We start from the raw sequence: 19456 nt of genomic DNA, 5'->3' as shown, positions 1-19456 counted from the left end.
TTAAGATCAAATCCTACTCTTGGTGCATGCTGAACGAGCACTCCCCTAGAGAGCCTCACTGTACCGAGGAGTTTGGAGAGGCTGGGTAAACAGTTCCTCTATGCCCATTGATCTTTTACTTCGCCATTTCAAGAACAGGTTCTGTCTTCTATGGTGGAGAGAACAGAGAACAAAGACATCAATCTTCTTGTCTCCTACAGAGATCATACATTCGGTGGTGGCGGTTTGTTTGCTGATGGATGTAACAGGATAGACCTTTGTTTCAGGACATTGCCCGTAACTCTGTTCTGTTTGCCCATTTACTAAGAATAGTAGACTATCTGGATAACTTCAAGGTCTGTTGTAGCTTGTATATTCTTTCCCCTTCTCCCCTTATAGCCTTCTGTGTCTGGAAAATGTATGTGTAAATTATCAGCAAGGTAGGGCTGCATAATATTTTGAACAGTGCTTCTGCCTCAGTTTGTAGGAGAAAAGGAAAAGACAAGATCAGTATACTTGCATTTATTCGGTCAATAAATATTTACTACACTCCTATACATAAAGGATGTGAGGATTTCATAATGAACAATGTCTCGCTTCTCATAGACTTCAAATTTGTGTAGAGAGAGAACAGAAATATGCCCAGTACGGGATAAAAACCGTCAGTGTTGGTGGTAATGTTTGTGAATGACGGCAAAGTGCATACGTAACCTTAGCAATGATACAGGGTCCACTGTGCCGTTACAGGAGGCACGGGGAGGGTGGACTGCTGGCTGGATTTTCTTGAGGTCCCATTCAGATTCATTCCAAAGCCATAGACTCTTTAAGTTAATGCACGCACTCTCAAAATCTTGGGCTCTATGGAACAGGTTATTGGCCTGGGGCCACTAAGAAAATATTTGCCATCAGCATTTAATATTGCTATTATGTTCTACTGGAAAAATATGAAATTCCTATAAAGACACAGATGGAAGTCATTCAATTAATCTGAAAATTGAGAAATTCGTGATTTTTCATGACCTCATTCTACTGTAGAAAAGTCTTGTCTTTGTGACTGAACCTCCCACTGGGAAGATGGAACTGTCCCCAGGTTGATGTCAGAAGTGTCCAGGGAGTGACATGCATAAGTTAGTCCTCCTGCTGTTTCAGATACGGGAAGGAAGTCATGTGTGAGGAGTAAGAAAACCACGGAGTAGCTGATATCAAATCATGAATCATTACTTTCAACAAAAGAAAATTATACTCTGCCATGAAAATCTCATGTTGCTCCCTTGCCACTAATGACGGTTTCAGAGTCTAATGGCCTCCGTGTCTGTCTTTTGGTTCTAATCACTGATATTTATTGACCCCTCTCTAGAAATGAGATTTATTGAATTTTCTGTTCCTAACTGTGATGACTATGAGGTAGGATGATTTTATTCTCTTCCGGGTACCACTTTTGGTCGCTGAGCCTGAAGAAGGATGCAGACGTCTGGTTTCACAGCTTATGAGTCCTGAAACAGTATGGTTTCTCAAGCAAAGAACGATACTGAGCACACTGTAGTATTAACCAATAATGCTGGCTTTGGGTCTTGACAGGCATATTTTCCTTTCACAGAAAAGCTGAGTTTGTTTGATACCCAGATTTGGCTATCTAGAAATGCCTGTAATTATGGACCACAGTAGATTTCATGGCTATGGCATTTTATATGAAAAAAAAAGGAAGAAAAGAAAGAAAGAAAAATTCTAGAGGCTGGATTGGTGGTTCAGTTGTTAAGAATGCCTGCTGCTTTTTCAGAGGTTCAGAATCTCTTCCAGAAATTCCTAGCAACCACATCTGGTGGCTACAAACTGTAACACCAGCTCCAGGGAGAACTTATACTTTGGGCCTCCATGGGCTCCGTACTCAGGTATACATATGCAGACATACCATTAAAAATAACTAAGACAGAAATAAAAAAGAAACCCTACTTGTCTGTTTGATAGCATTAATTTCTTGGCACATGGTTGGCTTGACGTGGTAGAGACCAGCTGCCTTTCTTCCCTGGAGACTGTGTTACATCCATTTGTCGACAGTTCTGTCTAGACTCTCTATTGACCTGTGAACAATGGAGAGTGTAGCCAACCTTGCTGTAAGCAGTTGTAAGGTGGTGGTGGACATGCAGCGTTTCCTGTTCTCCTGAGCTTGCTAGTTCCTGGTGCTGAGTAATTCATGCCTAAACAGGGCACAGAACAGCGTTTTAATTACTTTATAACCATGTGGCACTCCGGAAACTCAAGTTTGTTTTTGTTGATGGTGTATGCGAGTACTTGGCTCTCATTGAATTTCCCGTTCACCCTCCCAGCCTAACCACACACTTTCAGAGAACCTGTTTTAAAATGCCTGTGTATTTTCTTAGTCTTTCCTTCTCTCTACGTATTTCACAGAGTTGAAATCTTGTTAAACATAACTGGATATAAAAATAAATACAAGTAAATGGAAGTTAGATTTTTTTTTTGTTAAAGGCCTAGAGGTCAAAAATAGTTTAGGCTTCAAAAACCATGCAATTAAGCGATACTGCCATTGTAGTGTGTATGCTATCAGAGCAGGTATGTAGGCAAATGTGCACTGTTGGATTCTTTTTTATTGTGAAATGTATTTTTGAACGATATTTTCTCATTTTACACACCTCTCCCAGTTCCCACTCCTTCCCCTCCTCCCACTCTCCCCATCTTTCCTCCATCCTAGCCCCCCATTCACTCCTCAGAGAGGGTAAGCCTTCCCAAGGGGAGTCAACAAAGTCTGACATATCTCTTTGAAGCAGGAGCGAGGCCCTCCTATCTAGGCTGAGCAAGGTATTCCTCCAAAAAGTTCAAGCACTAGGGATAAATCCTGGTCCCACTGCCAGTGGCCCCACAGACTGCCCCAGCCATACAACTGTCCCCCACATTCTGAGGGCCTAGTTTGGTCCTATGCAGGTGCCCCTGCTATCAGTCCAGAGTCAGTGAGCTCTCACTAGCTCAGGTCAGCTGTTTCTGTGAATATCTCCATATGGTCACAACCGCCTGCTCACATTATCGTTCCTCCCTCTCTTAGACTGGTCTCCAGAAGCTCGGTCCGGTGTTTAGCTGTGGATCTCTGCATCTGCTTCCATCAGCTGTGGGATGAAGGTTCTATGATGACAATTAAGATAATCTGATTACAGAGCAAGGCCAGTTCAGGCACCCTCTCCACTACTGCTTAGTGTCTTAGCTGGGGTCATTCTTGTAGATTCCTGAGAATTTCCTTAGTGCCAGGTTTCTTGCTAGCTCCATAATGGCTCCCTCAATCAAGATATCTCTTTCTTTGCTCTCCCTCTCTGTTCTTCACCCATCTTAACCATCTTGTTCCCTCATGTTCTCCTCTTCCCTCCCTTTCCACTCCCCTTCTATCCACCCCTTTCACACTCCCAATTTTTTCAGGAGATCCTGTCTAATTTCTCCTTCCGGGGTAATTCATGTATGTTTCTCTTAGGGTTCTTCCTGTTACATAGTTTCTCTGGGGTTGTGGATTATAGGCTGGTTATCCATTGCTATACATCTGATATCCACTTATGAGCGAGCGCATGCTATGTTTGTCTTTCATGGTCTGGGTTACCTCACTTAGGATGTTTTTTTCTAGTCTCATCCATTTATATGCAAATTTCAATATGACTTTTTTCACAGCTGAGTAGTACTCTATTGTATACATGTACCACATTTTCTTTATCCATGCTTTGGTTGAGGGGCACCTAGGTTGTTTCCAGGTTCTGGCTATTACAAATAATGCTGCTATGAACACAGATGAGCAAATGCCCTTGTGGTATGAGTGAGCATCCTTTAGGTATATGCCAAAGTGAGGCATTGCTGGGTCTGGAGGTAGATTGATTTCCAATTTTCTGATACAAAAAGCTTCCATTGTATACCATGAGGTGGACAAATTCAGTTTCTGATACAAAGATGGGAGTACTGCATCCTGCATCACTAGAAAGAAGCCTCAAAGACAGAATGATTCCTTAAAGACCATTTGTGGCAAAACTTCTCCTGGTAGCCATGGCCTAGCCTTCCTTGTTTCCAGGTTCAGTGGGCTTTCTTTGTGATGAGTCAGATGCTTAACAAGGGACCCTGTGTAGAAAAGCTTTGGGTAAACAAAGAGTGTCCTGTGCTTCAAGGATTTGAGGACACTCTTTCTTCCAAACATTGGAGCTATGGGAATTTTTCTCTTTTATAGAAATTCCTGGTCTAGATCTCAGTCAGGAAAAAGTGAAAAAAATGTATCTATGTTCTTAAGCCTGAGGATTTCAGTTAGAACAGACATTGTAGAAGTTTGTTGATTGTGTATTAAGTTCCTGTTGCAAACAAGGTATATACCTAGGGCCTTTGCTTTCCTTATATTTCTAACAAGCTGTTGCTTGAAATTTAACAGAAACATAGTTGTACTAAAAGCATTTTAATCAAGAAAAAAAAGAGAAACTAGTGAATAGTAATGAAAACAGAGTTAATCAGGAATTCATAAAAGAATATTAACCTTACTGTTGGAACAGTGAAGACTGAGCATCAATGAGGAATTATCCATATTTGTTTGCAGTGGCTAAATTGATTTATTGAAATCCAGTATTTGTAAGGATTGGAGAAACATCCTTTCATATCTTAATAGTAGGAGTGTAAATTAAATATTATTATATGTAGTAATAGGAGCGGCGGGGCTGTGTCCCCAACACCCCAGCCGCCTGCTCGGCTAGCTTTTGCCCCGAAATAACAACACACAAACTGTATTCATTTAAACACTGCTTGGCCCTTTAGCTTTAGCCCTTACTGGCTAATTCTGATATACCGATCAACCCATCTCTAATAATCTGTGAGCACCAGTCTTACCGGGAAGATTCTAGGTCAGAGCTTCATCGCGTGTGTCTGCCCGGGAGCGGGGCATGGCGTCTCTCTCTGAAGCGTCTGCTCCCGAGAGGAGAGCTGTCGAGTCTGAGCTCACTTCCTCTTCCTCCCAGCTTTCTGTTCTGTTTACTCCTCCCACCTATCTTCTAACCAATGAGGGCCAAGCAGTTTCTTTTTATTTAACCAATGACCTTCCTCCATCAATTATACCTAACTATAAAGTCATAGTTTCATATGTTAATGTCAATATTCATACATTGACTTTCTTTTAAAAGAGATAATGATAAAATGCAATAAGGTAAAACACAAACACCAGGGTTGAACAAGACAAACGAACAGAAGGAAAAGGGTCAAGAGAAAGCACAAGAAGTAGAGAGCCACTAGTTCACACTCAGGATCCCGTAAAAACACTGACCCGGAAGCCCTAATGTATGTGCAAAAGACATGGTCCAGACCTGCGGAGGCTCCGAGCTTGCTGCTTCGTTCTCTGTGAGTTCATATGAGCTTTGATCACATTGATTTAGAGGGCCCTGTGTTCTTGGTGTCGTCCATCCTCTCTGACACTCTTTCTGCTTCTGCTTCTATGGGGTTCTCTGAGCCCTGCGTGGAGGGCTTTCATATCACCAGGTTGTCTCCGTAGGATCAGTAGACAAGCCTGATCCTTGACAGGTATCTTTCAAACAATGTTATTTTTACACATTTCACCTTTACACAACATTTAAAGAAAGCAGCCTGTAGCACTGGGCTGAGCTCCCAAAGTCCAGTTGAAGAGTGGAAGGAATGAGAATATTAGCAAAGAGGTCAAGATCGTGATGGGGACACCCACTGAAATAGTTTACCTGAGCTAATGGGAGATCACCAGCTCCAGTCAGACAGAAAAGGAACCAGCATAGGACCAAACTAGTCCCTCAGAATGTGGGTGACAATTGTATGGCTTGGGCAGACTGAGGGGCCACTGGCTGTGGCACCAAGATTTATCCCTACTGCTTATACTGGCTTTTTGGATGGATACCTTGCTCAGGCTAGATATAGTGGGGAGGGCCTTGGACCTTCCCCAGCAATGTGCCTTACTCTCTCTGAGGAGTGGATGGGGGTGGGGTGGAGGTGGGGTGAAGATGTAGGGGATGGCATAAGGGGAGGGAGTGGGAACTGGGATTGGTATGTAAAATGAAAAAAAAGATAGTTTGTTTTCTTTTTATAAAAAAAATAAGAAAGAAAGAAAGGAAGGGGAGAGAGACAGAGAGAGAGAGAGAGAGAGAGAGAGAGAGAGAGAGAGAGAGAGAGAGAGAGAAAGCAGCCTATCTCAGATTAAAGGGAGCCTTAAGCATGCTTCCTGGGGGGAAATTAAAGAGATCGTTTAGATAAGAGCAGAAAGTTTTTAAAAAGTATATATTTTTTGCTATGTGACTGTGGGTTAAATAAAGGAACAATGGGAAGACCCATTAAGAGATGATGCACTATGACAGAGATTATCTGACAGGCCAGTGTGACTTAGTAGCTTGACACTGGAGTCTGGCAGACCTGGGTTTGAATTGTCTCTTTACCTTCTTGAGCTTTAGGAGAACATGTGGGTGACTCAGCCTCTTAACATCTGCAAGCTACAGCTTCTCATCTATAAAATGCAGATAAGGATTCAACTTTATCCATCATAATGCTTGAAAAATTAAGCAGGTTAATACACTTTAGTGTTAGTCCAAAAGCCCATACACTGTATGATAAACCTAGAGCCATGTAATGCTGTAGAGAGGGTGTATGATGATATATACATGGGCATTGTAGCACCTACACTACGGGACAGTATGCAAGCCGGGAACTAAGATAGATACTTAAAAACACAGGCACACACAGACAGACAGAGACACGGACACGGGTCATCCTTGATACAAGAATGCCTAGTTTATTGTGCTCCAGGGAAGCTTATATAGGGATCCTTAATGGATAGCCACACCCCAGCTCTCAAGATATTTCAGCTGCAGGTCTCCTCAGATCCACTCCCCTACCATCAAGGTCTCATGCTCAGAGCAACAGCAGGCACAAGTATTTTGCTCAGTTCACTCAAGCAGGCAAAGGGTCTGAGGCAGGCAAAGAAAGTCAAGGGGCCAGGGGTCTGCAGCTCCCAACAGGGCATATTTATCTAAAATAACTTTAGAGGAAGGTCCATCCACAATGCTTAAGTGGTTACTTCTGGGTAGTGGGGCTTGGACCAGTATTTCTTAAAAACAAAACTAAACTAAACTAAACAAAAACCAGAAATATTTTGTAGGATTTGGACAGATAGCTCAGTGGTTAAGAACACTTGTTACATTTCAGAGGACCTGAGTTTAATTCCAAGCACTCAGATTAGGGAGTTCACACTGTTTGTTTTCCGGGTCCACGGAGTCTGATGCCCATTTCTGGTCTCTGCAGGCACCTACACACACGGCACTCTATTCCTCCCCATCTCCCCTCTTCCTTCTCCTCCCCCCTCTGTCTGCCTTCTGCCTGCCTGTCTCTGTCTCTCTGTCTGTCTGTCTGTCTGTCTGTCTCTCTCTCTCTCTCTCTTACACACACACACACACACACACACACACACACACACACACACACACACTAATTTCTACAGTGTCTAACCTTTCTTCATAGCAATCATACTATATTTATCAGAAAACATAGAAGCAAATTCTTCAGGAGTAAAAGTAGCTATGATTTAAGACATATCATAGAGAGGTATGTTTCAAAGAAAATAATGACCCCAGTCACCTTTCTTCAATTTTTGTCCTTTAAAAAACCAAACCTTAAGTACACAATTGGATTAGTCATAACATGTAGTTACAGCAGGAAATGGCAGACTTTATTTACTCTTGTTCTGGGCACAAATTGTGATTGTGTTTCCCAGGCATACCCATATTGCTCATTCTTCCCTTCTATCCTTATTTCTAAATGGCACCAGGTAAGTGCTTCTCACTAATACGATGCCATCAAATAATGCATCTTCCTGGTGATTAATATGGGTGTCTTTTCTCTGCAGCCTTATCCTTTCAGGCACCAAGAGATACCATTAACTAAGAGTAGAAGCAGCCCAGTTTCCTGGGCCACTTTTTGTAGGAGAGCCTCCAAAGCGGACAACTGATTAGAAGTGCTTACATCAATTTTTGCATCAGTCTAATTTGAATTATACAGTTCTATATACATCATCACCATTGGCATATATGTAACCTTCTTTATTTATTATTCAATTAATTACATTGCACAGAGTGCCACTGATTAATATTTCTTCAATCAGAGCACTTGAACACTCAAAACATTTTACTTAGTGTGTTTCAAGTTTAGAACTAGAGGCAGAAATTTTTAATCTTGCAGTACATGAATATTTGGCTTTATATGACAATGATGGACTTCTCTTCAACTAGATTATCAGTTTCTTTTTTTCCCCAGTGGGTTATGAAAACATACATCAATTTCTAATATCCTAAGTGATATGCTTCTCTGTATTTTTGGCATCATAGTGCTATTATAATGGTTATTAATTTTTGCCACTTGCATGGGAAAATATGAGGGTCACACTGTTACGTTGATTTCCATTTGTGTGACTGCTACTGACAAGACGCTTGGTCAGTTTGATGCTCCCTTTGCCCTTGATGTCTACTGTCTTACCTGTCACTTAGTTGTTCTGTGCCAGTGACTCTACTGTTTGATTCGGCAAATGCACAGTGAAGAATCATACTGAGAGCTTAAGAAATTCCATTTTAATATGTTAAGGAAGAGTACAGTCACATTGTCTATATGTTTTTAATAAAAATGTGTAAAACCACAGCACAATCTTCACACTTTATTTCCATTCTTATTACTTTTTTTTTTTAAATTGAAAGACACAGTTGCATGTACTTGTCATATGCAATGTGGTTTTGAAGTATATATACTTTTTAGAAGTAGTTAAGAAACATATTATCTCACGGTTATTTTTAAGTGGGAGTTCTTTACATTCGCTCTCGGGATTAATCAAGAATATAATAAATTGTTACTGTACTCAGCACATTGTAGAATAGATTCCATGAAATCATTTCTCCTGTCAACTGCTATTGGGTGTCCTATGAATAGTGTCACTCAAGTCCTTCTCAGTTCTTGCTAACCGTCACTCTACTCTGTTTCTATAAGATCAGTGTTTTTATATCTGATGTGTAAGTGAAGTCATAGAGCAGTTTTGTCTTACTGTGCTTGTCTTATGTGACTTAACATACTATACTCTAAGAGGTTCACTTACCACATTTTCTGGATCCATCCATGCACTGATAGACACTGAAGTTGACTCCATGTCTTGGCTATTGCTAAGAAGGCCAAATGAGTGTCGACATACAGATGCCCCTGTCACACACTGTTTTCTTTCGTTCGAAAGTTGTGGGATTGTGGGACTACACAGTAGCTTTATTAAGTTTTCCGAGTCCCCCCCACCCCCATTAATGGTACGTGAGTCTCCTACATGCTCCCAATTTACTCAGGAGATCTTGTCTTTTTCTACTTCCCATGTAGATTAGATCTATGTATTCTCTCTTAGGGGCCTCATTGTTGTCCAGCTTCTCTGGGATTGTGAATTTATAGGCTGCTTTTTCTATTTTTTTTATGTCTAAAAGTCAATTGTGAGTGAGGACTTATGACATTTGCCTTTCTGGATCTGGGTTACCTCATTTAATATAATGTTTTCTAGATCCATCCATCCATTTGCCCGCAATTTTCAAGATGTCATCATCATCATTATTATTATTATTATTTGCTGTGTAGTACTCCATTGTATAAATGTACCACATTTTCCGTATCCATTCTTTGGTTGAGGGGCATTTAGGTTGTTTTCAGGTTCTGGCTATGATAAGCAATGCTGCTTTGAACATACTTGAGCACATGTCCTTGTGGTACAATTGAGAAGCCTTTGGATATATACCCAAAAGTGGTATTACTGGGTCCTGAGGAAGGTTGTTTCCTAATTTTCTAAGAAATTGACATACTTAAATCTAAAGTGGCTGTACCAGTTTGCACTCCCACCAGCAATAAAGTAGTGTTCTCTTTACCCCACAACCTCTTCAGCATAAGTTGTCTTCAGTGTTTTTGATTTTGGCCATTCTTACAGGTATAAGATGGAATCTCAGAGCTGTTTTGATTTGCATTTCTCTGATGGCTAAGAATGTTGAGGATTTCTTTAAGTGTCTTTCAGCCATTATAGATTTCTCCTTTGAGAGTTCTCTGTTTAGGTCTGTACTCCATTTTTTATTGGATTATGTATTCTTTTGATGACCAATTTCTTGAGTTCTTTGTATATTTTGGAGATCAGATCTCTGTCTGATGTGGGGTTGGTAAAGATCTTTTTCCATTCTGTAGGCTGCCATTTTGTCTTGTTGACCATGTCCTTTGCTTTACAGAAGCCTCTCAGTTTCAGGAGGTTCCATTTATTAATTGTTTCTCTCAGTGTCTGTGCTACTGGGATTCTATTTAGGAAATGGTCTCCTGTGCCAATGTGTTCAAGTGTATTTCCCATTTTCTCTCCTATAAGGTTCAGTGTGGCTGTCTTTATGTTGAGGTCTTTGATCCATTTGGATTTGATTTTTTATGCATGGTGATAGATATGCATCTATTTTCATTTTTCAACATGTTGATATCCAGTTATGCCAGCACCATTTATTGAATATCCTTTCTTTTTTCCATTTTATATTTTTGTTTCTTTGTCAAAAATCAGGTGTTCATAGGTGTGTGGATTAATATCCGGGTTTTCTATTTGGTTCCATTGGTCCTCCTGTCTGTTCTTATGCCAATACCAGGCTGTTTTCAGTACTATAGCTCTGTAGTAGAGTGTGAAGTCAGGGATTGTGATACACCCAGAAGTTCTTTTATTATACAGAATTGTTTCGGCTATTCTTTTTTTTTTTGTTTTGTTTTTCTATATGAAGTTGAGTACTGTTCTTTCAAGGTCTGTGAAGAATTTTGCTGGGATTTTGATGGGCATTACATTGAATCTGTAGATTGCTTTTGGTAAGATTGCCATTTTTACTATGTTAATTCTACCTACTCAAGAGCATGGGAGATCATTCCATTTTCTGGTATCTTCTTCTATTTCTTTTTTCAAAGATATAAAGTTCTTGTCATACAGGTCTTCCACTTGTTTGGTTAGAGCTACTCCAAGATATTTTATGTTATTTGTAGCTATGGCGAAGGACGATGGTTCTCTGACTTCTTTCTCAGCCTAATTATTATTTGTGTGAACAAGGGCTATGAATTTTTTTGTGTTAATCTTGTATCCTGTACATTACTGAAGGTGTTTATGAGTTACAGACATTCCTTGGTAGAGTTTTTGGAGTCCCTTATGTAAACTATCATATCATGAGCAAATAATGAGAGTTTGACTTCTTCTTTTTCTATTTGTATCCCTTTGATATCCTTTTTTTTTGTCTTATTGCTCTAGCTAGAACCGCAAGTACTATATTGAATAGATATGGAGAGAGTGGACAACCTTGTCTTGTTCCTGATTTCAGTGGGATCGCTTTGAGTTTCTCTCCGTTTAGTCTGATGTTGGTTATTGGCTTGCTGTATATTGTCTTTATCATGTTTAGGTATATTCCTTGTTTCCCTGCTGTCTCCAAGACCTTTATCATGAAGGAATGATGTATTTTGTCAAAGGCTTTTTCAGCATTTAGTGAGAAGATCTTGTGGGTTTTTTTTTCCAGTTTGTTTATATGGTGAATTACATTGACAGACTTTCGTATGTTGAACCACCCGTGCGTCTCTAGGATGAAGCTGACCTGATCATGGTGGATAATTTTTCTGAAGTGTTCTTGGATTCAGTTTGCCAGTATTATACTGAGTATTTTTGCATCAATGTTCATGAGTGAGATTGGTCTGCAATTCTCTTTCTTAGTAATGTCTTTGTGTGGTTTGGATATCAGGGTAATTGTAGCCTCATTAAAAGAGTTTGACAATGTTTCTTCTGTTTCTAATGTGTGAAATAATTTGAGGAGTATAGGTATTCTTCTTTAAAAATCTTGTAGAATTCTGTGCTGAAACCATCTATCCCTGTTTTTTTTTTTTGTGTGTGTGTGTGTGTGTGTTGGGAGACTTTTGATGACTCTTTCTATTTCTTTAGCAGTTATAGGTCTATTTAATTTGCTTATTTGGTCTTGATTTAATTTTAGTAAGTGATATTTATCCAGAAAATTGTCCATTTCCTTTAAATTTTCCAATTTTGTGGTGTATAGGTTTTTGAAATATGACCTAATTGTTCTCTGGATTTTCTCCATGTCTATTGTTATGTCCCTCTTTTCATTTCTGATTTTGTTAATTTGGATATTCTCTCTTTGCCTTTTGCTTAGTTTGGATAAAGGTTTGTCCATTTTGTTGATTTTCTCGAAGAACCAACTCTTGGTCTCATTGATTCTTTGTATTATTTTCTTCTTTTTTATTTTGTTGATTTCAGCTCTCAATTTGATTATTTCCTGCTGGCTAGTCTTCCTGGGTTCTGCTGCCTTTGTTAATGATGTAAAGATATGTTACATTTGTTTGCGCTGCAATTGTTTTAATTATGTAACAATGTGCTGTCTTTATTTTACCTTGTCTGCCTAAGGCATTTGATTGTTCTTATAAAGAGCTGAAGGGCTAAGAGTAGGCAGAGGAAGGATGGGCAGGGCTGATGGGCAGAAAGGGAAGTAGGAGGAGAAATCTAGGCTGGGGAGAAAGAAGGAGAAAAGGAGAGAACCAGGGAGGAAGAGAGGGACGTGCCCAGGGCCGGAAGCCAGGCAACCACCAGTCAGACATGAGAAGCAGCGAATGTTAGATATACAGAAGGAAAGACAGGGTAAAAAGCCCCAGAGGAAACACAGATGAAGAGGAATAGTTTAAGTTATAAGAGCTACTGAGACAAGCATAAGATACAGCTGAGAATACATAGCTAATACGAAGTCTCCTTGTCATGAGTTGGGAGCTGGTTGGTGGCCCAAAAGAAAAAAGGCTGCTACAATTGTGTAAACATATGAATGCAAATAAAAGGAAAGCTATTGGAATTTTACTTTTATCTGTTTATCTGTATGTGCATCTACCCATACACCTGTGCTCAGGTACTCATGGAGGTCAGAAGAGGGCATCCCATTCCCTGGAGCTGGAATTACAGGTGGTTGCAAACCACAAGACTTGGGTGCTGGGAGTGAAATTCTCATCTTCTGGAAGAGCAGCAAGTACACTTACCCATGGATCCATCCCTCCAGCCCCCTGGAAAGTGCTAGTATTCTCTCACGTTCTTTAAAGTAAAACTGTAGAATGAGTTTTCAATAAGCTTCAATATATTTGTACATGTTTCCCCCAAACAGCAAACATACATAGAGACTTTCCATAAACACTTATTTAAATGTTTCTCCTCCAGTAGTTTGAAGTTGAAGAAATGGGGGTAAACTGAGTCAGGGCAGAGGAGAAGAATGGAGAGAAAAGGCAGGCGAATCCAGGGTAGCTGTAGTGTTCTTTTGCTGTCCTGGGGAGTCAGGCAGGACACCGGGAGCTGCTGATCTGTGGTTGGAGAAGCCTTCTGTCACAGCAGGCAGGTGGGCTGGACCACAGTGACCACACCACCTCATTTCCTTTGCCCCGCTATCACACTGAGCCATGTCACTGGCTAGCCTTTGGGACGGAAGATCTGACTTTAGATCCACCGCTGTGAAGGAGACCAGGACATTTCATCTCATGCACACATTTGTCACTTTAACCACATGGGGGGAAGAAAAGGCCACAAAGTATCATGTTAGTATGAACACAGTCAAGGTACTTGTGTTTAAAGAAAAAAAAATATCATTAGTGTTGCAAAGACTTTCCATGATTTCACACTCGCCCTGAGAGCCCCCTCTCACCACAGGAAGTGTGCTGACCAATGGAGGGGGCAAATAAAAGGGGCTCCTGGGGAGTCTGCTCCATACTCTTGCACAGCGCAGCAAGACCTCAGCCATGAGACTTCTCCTCCTGACTCTCCTGGGAGCCTGCTGCCTCACCACGTTCTCTGTGGAAGGTAAGTTGAGCAGTTATTGATGGAACAAGGACCAGGTGGGCTCAGATACTAGGCTTGATTGACTTGGGTTTTGATTAGAATAAACTCCTTTGTCCAGGGAAGCCTCAGACTTCCCATATGCACAAAAGAAATGCTGGTTTCAACTCTCAGCTGTTCTAGGCTTATGCTTATTTACTTAAAATTGAGTGTTATATTCTGTCTCTACACTGAGCACTGTGAGCTGGAATTAAAATGGAATATATCTGATTTTATTTGCTGATGACTATTTAAGCACATCCATCCAATCTCCTTATAATGATATTTTATTAATGCTGGCAATGATTATAATGGGTTGCTTGCTTTTGCTTACTTCATTTTGATCTGATAAATTCTCAGACTCTCTAAGTTTCATCGCAGTGGGGAATGAGGTTCAGACGGTGTGTTTGGAAGCAAATCTATGTTTTCTACTTGAAAACATCAAGCATAAAATGATGAGGAGCTCATATTTTCATATTAAGAAAATCAATATTATCCTCAACTAAATAGAGGAGTCTGCCAATATTGCTGTGAACATTACCGTTTATGGTGTAAGACAGCCTCTGATACTGAGTGGGACAGATAGTCTACACTCTGTTGACTAACGAACCTGGAAGACATGCCCAAATGGGATGCAGATGCGCTGAGCTGTAGCTGAACGTTTCAGCTGATGTTTCCTAAAGGGTCACCTTTTCCTTCCGGCTGGAGTTATAGACCTATTTGTATTCTGTTCTGCACCCTTAGACTATAATACCATAACTTCATCATAGATTCTACAAGCATAAAGGGAATAAAGGGAACACATTCTAGAAATCCTTGACATTGGGCAAAAGAAGATATATTGATGAAGGGAAAAAAACTTCAAGAATATTCAGTTAGGTCTCACGCTGCTGAAAGGCTGGCATTTTTTGCTGAGATGGAGGTGCAGCTCTCCGCTGCTTTTGTTTGCTTGTTTCCTGAGACCTGCTGGGGCTCAGGCCAGGGCTGGCTTGGTGACAGTCTGCAGGAGCTAGGGAACTGGAGACTTGCTCTCAGATTCCCAAGCTTTCTCCTTGCAGGAGTTTAAAAAACCTTGCTGGTATCTTAGTGATGTCAAAATGGGCAAAAATGTGTCTTCGCGACGCTTTGTCAGCACCGCCCCCCCTACATTGCTGAGAAGCTGTAGAAGTCCTGGTGTGGACAATAGGGTTCTGCTGGCCCTTGGCATCCATGTACATTCGACTCAGAGACATGTTGTTCTTAAACGGTGAAAGAAAGCTAAAAGAAGCCAGATTTTCTCTGAGTCCAGAGAAGTTTAGCATAAAACGATATTGGCAGAGGGCAAAGAATGGGCAGGTTGGTTGGTACCGAGAACAAAGCAAAGGAGCCATGAAGGAAGGAGGTGTGAGCACCCAGCCTCTAGTTCTATATGGTAGACAAAGGCCTTCCTGTGGCGGGAGCTCCAGTTCAGACTTGATCGTTATCAGGATGACTGGAGGTCTCGGCAGCTGTGAAACGCACAGTTGCAGCTCCAGCTACCAAGGGAATTAGCACTTAGAAACTTTGCCTATTTAGATGTTACCAACTCCTTAGTCTCCTTGACTCTTCTGGGATAGTTTTCCTTGTGCAATGGAGGGTTGTGTTAAGAACTTGAAGAGTTTAATCCCCCCTCAGTTGGGTCCTTTAATGGCAAATCCTGAGGAAACTCTCCCATCCCATGTCCCACGTGTGACTATTACAAATGAGAACACGTATATTTGCTCAGGCAAAAATGTACTGGGTTCTTCTCTTGACTATAGCTTGCTCAGATCACCCTTTACTGCAACCTTCTCTTTTACCTAATTTACAGCAAAGTTAGCATTTGACATGATCTCCGTTGTCTCTGTTTTCCTGGCTACCTTACTATAACATGGACTCCATTAAACAGGGTCCGTGCCCATCTGAATTAGTGCCTTTGACTTTTAGGACACAAAAGGACACCGCTAAGTATGTAGCTGTTGAGAGTGTCCCGAGGACTCTGCTGTCATATACAAAGATGGATACCACCCTGTTACTATGTATTTATTTGTGAGACAATGCCTCCCGGTCACAGTTCTAGAGGGCCCTAAACTCACTCTGTAGATCACACAGAGAGTCACCCGCCTCTGACCCCCATTGCTGGGACTAAAGGAGTGCACCACCACACAAGGCCACCTTGTTACTTTTACAAAGAAATTCCTGAAACAATACTACTGATCTCTTAAAAATCAGCCAGACATTTACCTCAATATATAATGAACAAGAGACCCAGGATACCAATGGGAATTATTTCTTCCCCAAAAGAACAAGCGGTTTTCTACTCCCGGTATATTTTAGAGTAATCTAATAAGTGACTCTGAACTTGATACTTGTCGAGTTGCAGATTTATATATGTTTTCATTTTCTTCTTCTAGGCGTGGGGACTGAAGTTCTAGAAGAGAGTTTCTGTGTGAGCTTAAGGACCCAGCCGCTGCCGGTTCAGAGAATCAAGACCTATACCATCAGGGAGGGCATACTGAAAGCAGTTATGTGAGTGTCTACTCAAAGATGTTCCTATCTGGAAATGCAATAGGAAGAAGTGTTGCCCCCTCAGGAAAAATAGGGCACCATGGAGGAACGCTCAGCATAGTCACTAGCCCAGTCTGTTTATAACAATCTTGTCTTTCACTGTCCTGTCCAATGATGATTATTGAAAAAAATAAAAGAACACACACCCCCGTTTTCCTCTTTTGCTCACCAGATGAGTCTGACTAGAAAATAGATGGGCAGTGTGTCCAGTTCTGATGGTCAGCCCAGGCTAGGATTTGCTCAAATAACCAGACTAATGTAAGATACTTACTGCGTAGAGCTGCACACCTTGTGTGTGGTTATACCTCAAGGGAACACATCCAGAACTTTCCTACACTGCCTTCCAGAACCCCGTGTTCAGGAGCAGCGCTCTCTCTGATGCATGCTTAGAGTTTCTCTCTTAGAAACTCATGGACATTATCTCTAATTCCCCCAAGGAGGTAGATAGTTCCAGGCTGGAAAAGGAAGGAGGTACGGATCAGCTGAACTAAATGGTCCTAGGAGTCCACTTTAGCTCCAGTGTTTGGTTATACTGGTGAATGACAGCTGCCAACAGCTGTCACCTGGAGATTTCCCTCCCTTTCCTAAAACAGATGACAGAAGAAAGATGCTCATGGGTTGTTGCAGGGTTTGAAAGGTGGTTTCTTCGGCTGACTTCTGTCCAGATCTTCTTTCACTGGACAGTACAGCTAACACTATCTCTTTTTTGCACCCTAGCTTTGTCACCAGACGAGGAGTGAAAATCTGTGCTGATCCACATGCCCAGTGGGTGAAAGCAGCGATCAGAACTGTGGACAGGAGGAAGAACATAACTGAAACTAGTCCCACGAGAGCCCAGCGGTCCACCAGCTCAGCCATGACCCTGTCTGGGTAGTGCTCTCTGGGACAGTGTTCCCACAACAGCCGAGTAGCTCCTCTCAGTTCGCAGGCTCATGGACTAATTGTGCTATATTTACTTTTTACGAAATGTTGCATGAATAAAGTTGTTTGTTATTATTTTTATGGCATTCATTTTAAATGTTATAAGTAATAAATATTTATTATTGAGGATGGGTCTATATTTCATTTATTATACAGAGGGAAAGGTAATATATTGTTTATTTCTGTCTCTTTGACCTCTGTCCCTCCTGCTCTCTGTCTCTGATATCCATGATGGGAGACGTTTGGGCTAGTGTCTATGGAGATGAAAGCCGCTTTGTCTCTCTTGGGTTCAGCGTGCAATAGTTCTCTGCTCGTGAGCTACAAATTTTGTAGCATGCCGGTGACAGTCACCATCCGGTTCAGTCTCATAGTAGAGGGTTGTTTATCAAAGTTGTGAGAAACCATCCAGCTGTCCTCACATTGCCATTCCAAGGGATAACAGCTCAGAAAGTGGCTCCATTCCATCTTAACTTGAGGAAAATCCCTTACCTCTTGGTAGGTTGGTCAAGTAAAAGTCGATGTATTGTAAATTAGATAATTATCTCACTGCTTTATGATGGTTTCTCTTGTCGGCACTCTGCTTGCCATTGTCTAAGCTCTGCATTCCTACCTATGGGCTCTCAATATTCCCAGTCCTTGTCACGTGGGATCTCTCTCTCAATGAGATCACAATTTACAGATCACTCAGCACCCCAAACTATGCTCTTCTGTGTTCTCATTAAATGGCTGACTGGATTCCAGCTTGTGGTTCTGGTATCCCAGAAGCCAGTGATTCACACTGTGTTTGTTAAGCTGTCTGAAAGCGAGAACCGACTTTATCCTGGTAGTTGAGTTGAAGAAGAATTGCTGAGAGATGCTGTGTGGTACTGAGACCTTTGGACATTCCCTGAGGACATCTTGCTGGGCCACTTTATTTCTGTCTATACAGAGACCCAGAGTAGAAACCACTAAACTGTCACCTCCCAGCAGAGATCCAGCCACCTACTCTTTCCCATTGCCAGTAGTTCACAGTGATTTTCAAACGCATGTTAGACAAGACTGAAAACCAAGCGTCTCAGACGATAAACAGAGTAGTATTTTGATCTTTAAAAATAGTTTATCAATCATTTTTAATTTATATATGCAAGTGTGTGGGTTTTGTGAGTTTATGTAAACCACATGTGTGCAGAGGCCTAAGGAGAACAGAGGGCATCAGATCCCCTGGAAGTGAAGTTGTAGGCGGGGCTGAGACACCTGATGAGGGTGTTTGTCAATGAATCCAGGTCCTCCGGAAGAGCAGCAAGGTCTTCACCAAGCACTATAGCACTGTGCCATCTCTCAACCCTGGATTTTTCTGATTTAATTATATATGTGTGCTTCCCAAATGACTCCCAGACCCCAGAGGATCACAGTGGTAATGAGATGAATGAAGAAGATGGGTAACATTTCATTTCTCAGTTTTAAAGAATTTTAACAAACGCTTTGTTTTTTATTAAGCAATGGAGGGTACTTTCTTGCTTAGCTAGCGATGAATCACCTGGGCACGTGACAAATCCCAATTAAAGACAAAACAATAGACATAAAATATTCATTAGCTTTCTTAAGGGCCATTGCTCATTAATAGACAGAATTCAGATTCAACAGTTGGGAGCAAGCTCCAGGTTTGGCCTCTTGAGCTGTTGAAGCTGCCTTCTCAGAAGTCACTTCTCCCATGACTATCCTATACAGGAAGGTGTAATGACCAGGTGACTCAAGTAAACACAATACTCTTATGTATCCTGCTGTTTATGAATTATAAATTAATTCATCCAATAATCTCTGAGGCTCTTCTATGTGCCAGAGCTGAAAAAAAATCCTCTTTTTTTCTCATGAGTTCTCCCCACTTTCCCTTCACTCTGGAAAATAGGAGGCTTCCTCCCCCAGTTACTCATCCAGCTTGTGTATCCCAGGGCTTTCCTGAGTGCAGCAGTGCAGAACTTAGACAAGACGTCTTGTCCTTGTGCCCCAAACTGCCATAGGCTTGCAGTGGGGATAACATTAAAGTATGCAGGGTAACATGTGAACTTGTAGGTAAGCAGAGCCTTGGGCGCACAGCAACAAATCTGTTTAGGTGTTGCCGTGTAGGGG

At 41.3% G+C, this 19456-nt stretch overlaps 1 protein-coding gene across 1 annotated transcript; it reads left to right on the top strand.

Annotated features, from left to right (window-relative positions):
- Positions 1 to 13690: 13690 nt before the first annotated feature.
- On the top strand, positions 13691 to 17429 carry LOC142858289 (lymphotactin-like). The gene is made up of 3 exons (XM_075987470.1): positions 13691 to 13849; positions 16276 to 16390; positions 17147 to 17429. Exons 1-3 carry the CDS (start codon positions 13789 to 13791, stop codon positions 17301 to 17303), a joined length of 333 nt encoding a protein of 110 aa, XP_075843585.1. The 5' UTR covers positions 13691 to 13788; the 3' UTR covers positions 17304 to 17429.
- Positions 17430 to 19456: the final 2027 nt, after the last annotated feature.

This window comes from Microtus pennsylvanicus, chromosome 10, assembly GCF_037038515.1.
Source record: "Microtus pennsylvanicus isolate mMicPen1 chromosome 10, mMicPen1.hap1, whole genome shotgun sequence".
Taxonomy (NCBI): Eukaryota; Metazoa; Chordata; class Mammalia; order Rodentia; family Cricetidae; genus Microtus; species Microtus pennsylvanicus.
The sequence above is the reverse complement of the archived record's forward strand: the minus strand, read 5'-3'. Positions and strand labels throughout refer to the sequence as shown.

What these genes read in the sequence shown, in the direction of transcription:
- LOC142858289 (XM_075987470.1), top strand. Translation starts at nt 13,789, where the DNA reads ATGAGACTTCTCCTCCTGACTCTCCTGGGAGCCTGCTGCCTCACCACG. An exon ending in CACCACGTTCTCTGTGGAAG is followed by an intron (nt 13,850 to 16,275) that starts GTAAGTTGAGCA and finishes TTCTTCTTCTAG; the next exon opens with GCGTGGGGACTGAAGTTCTA. An exon ending in GGCATACTGAAAGCAGTTAT is followed by an intron (nt 16,391 to 17,146) that starts GTGAGTGTCTAC and finishes TTTGCACCCTAG; the next exon opens with CTTTGTCACCAGACGAGGAG.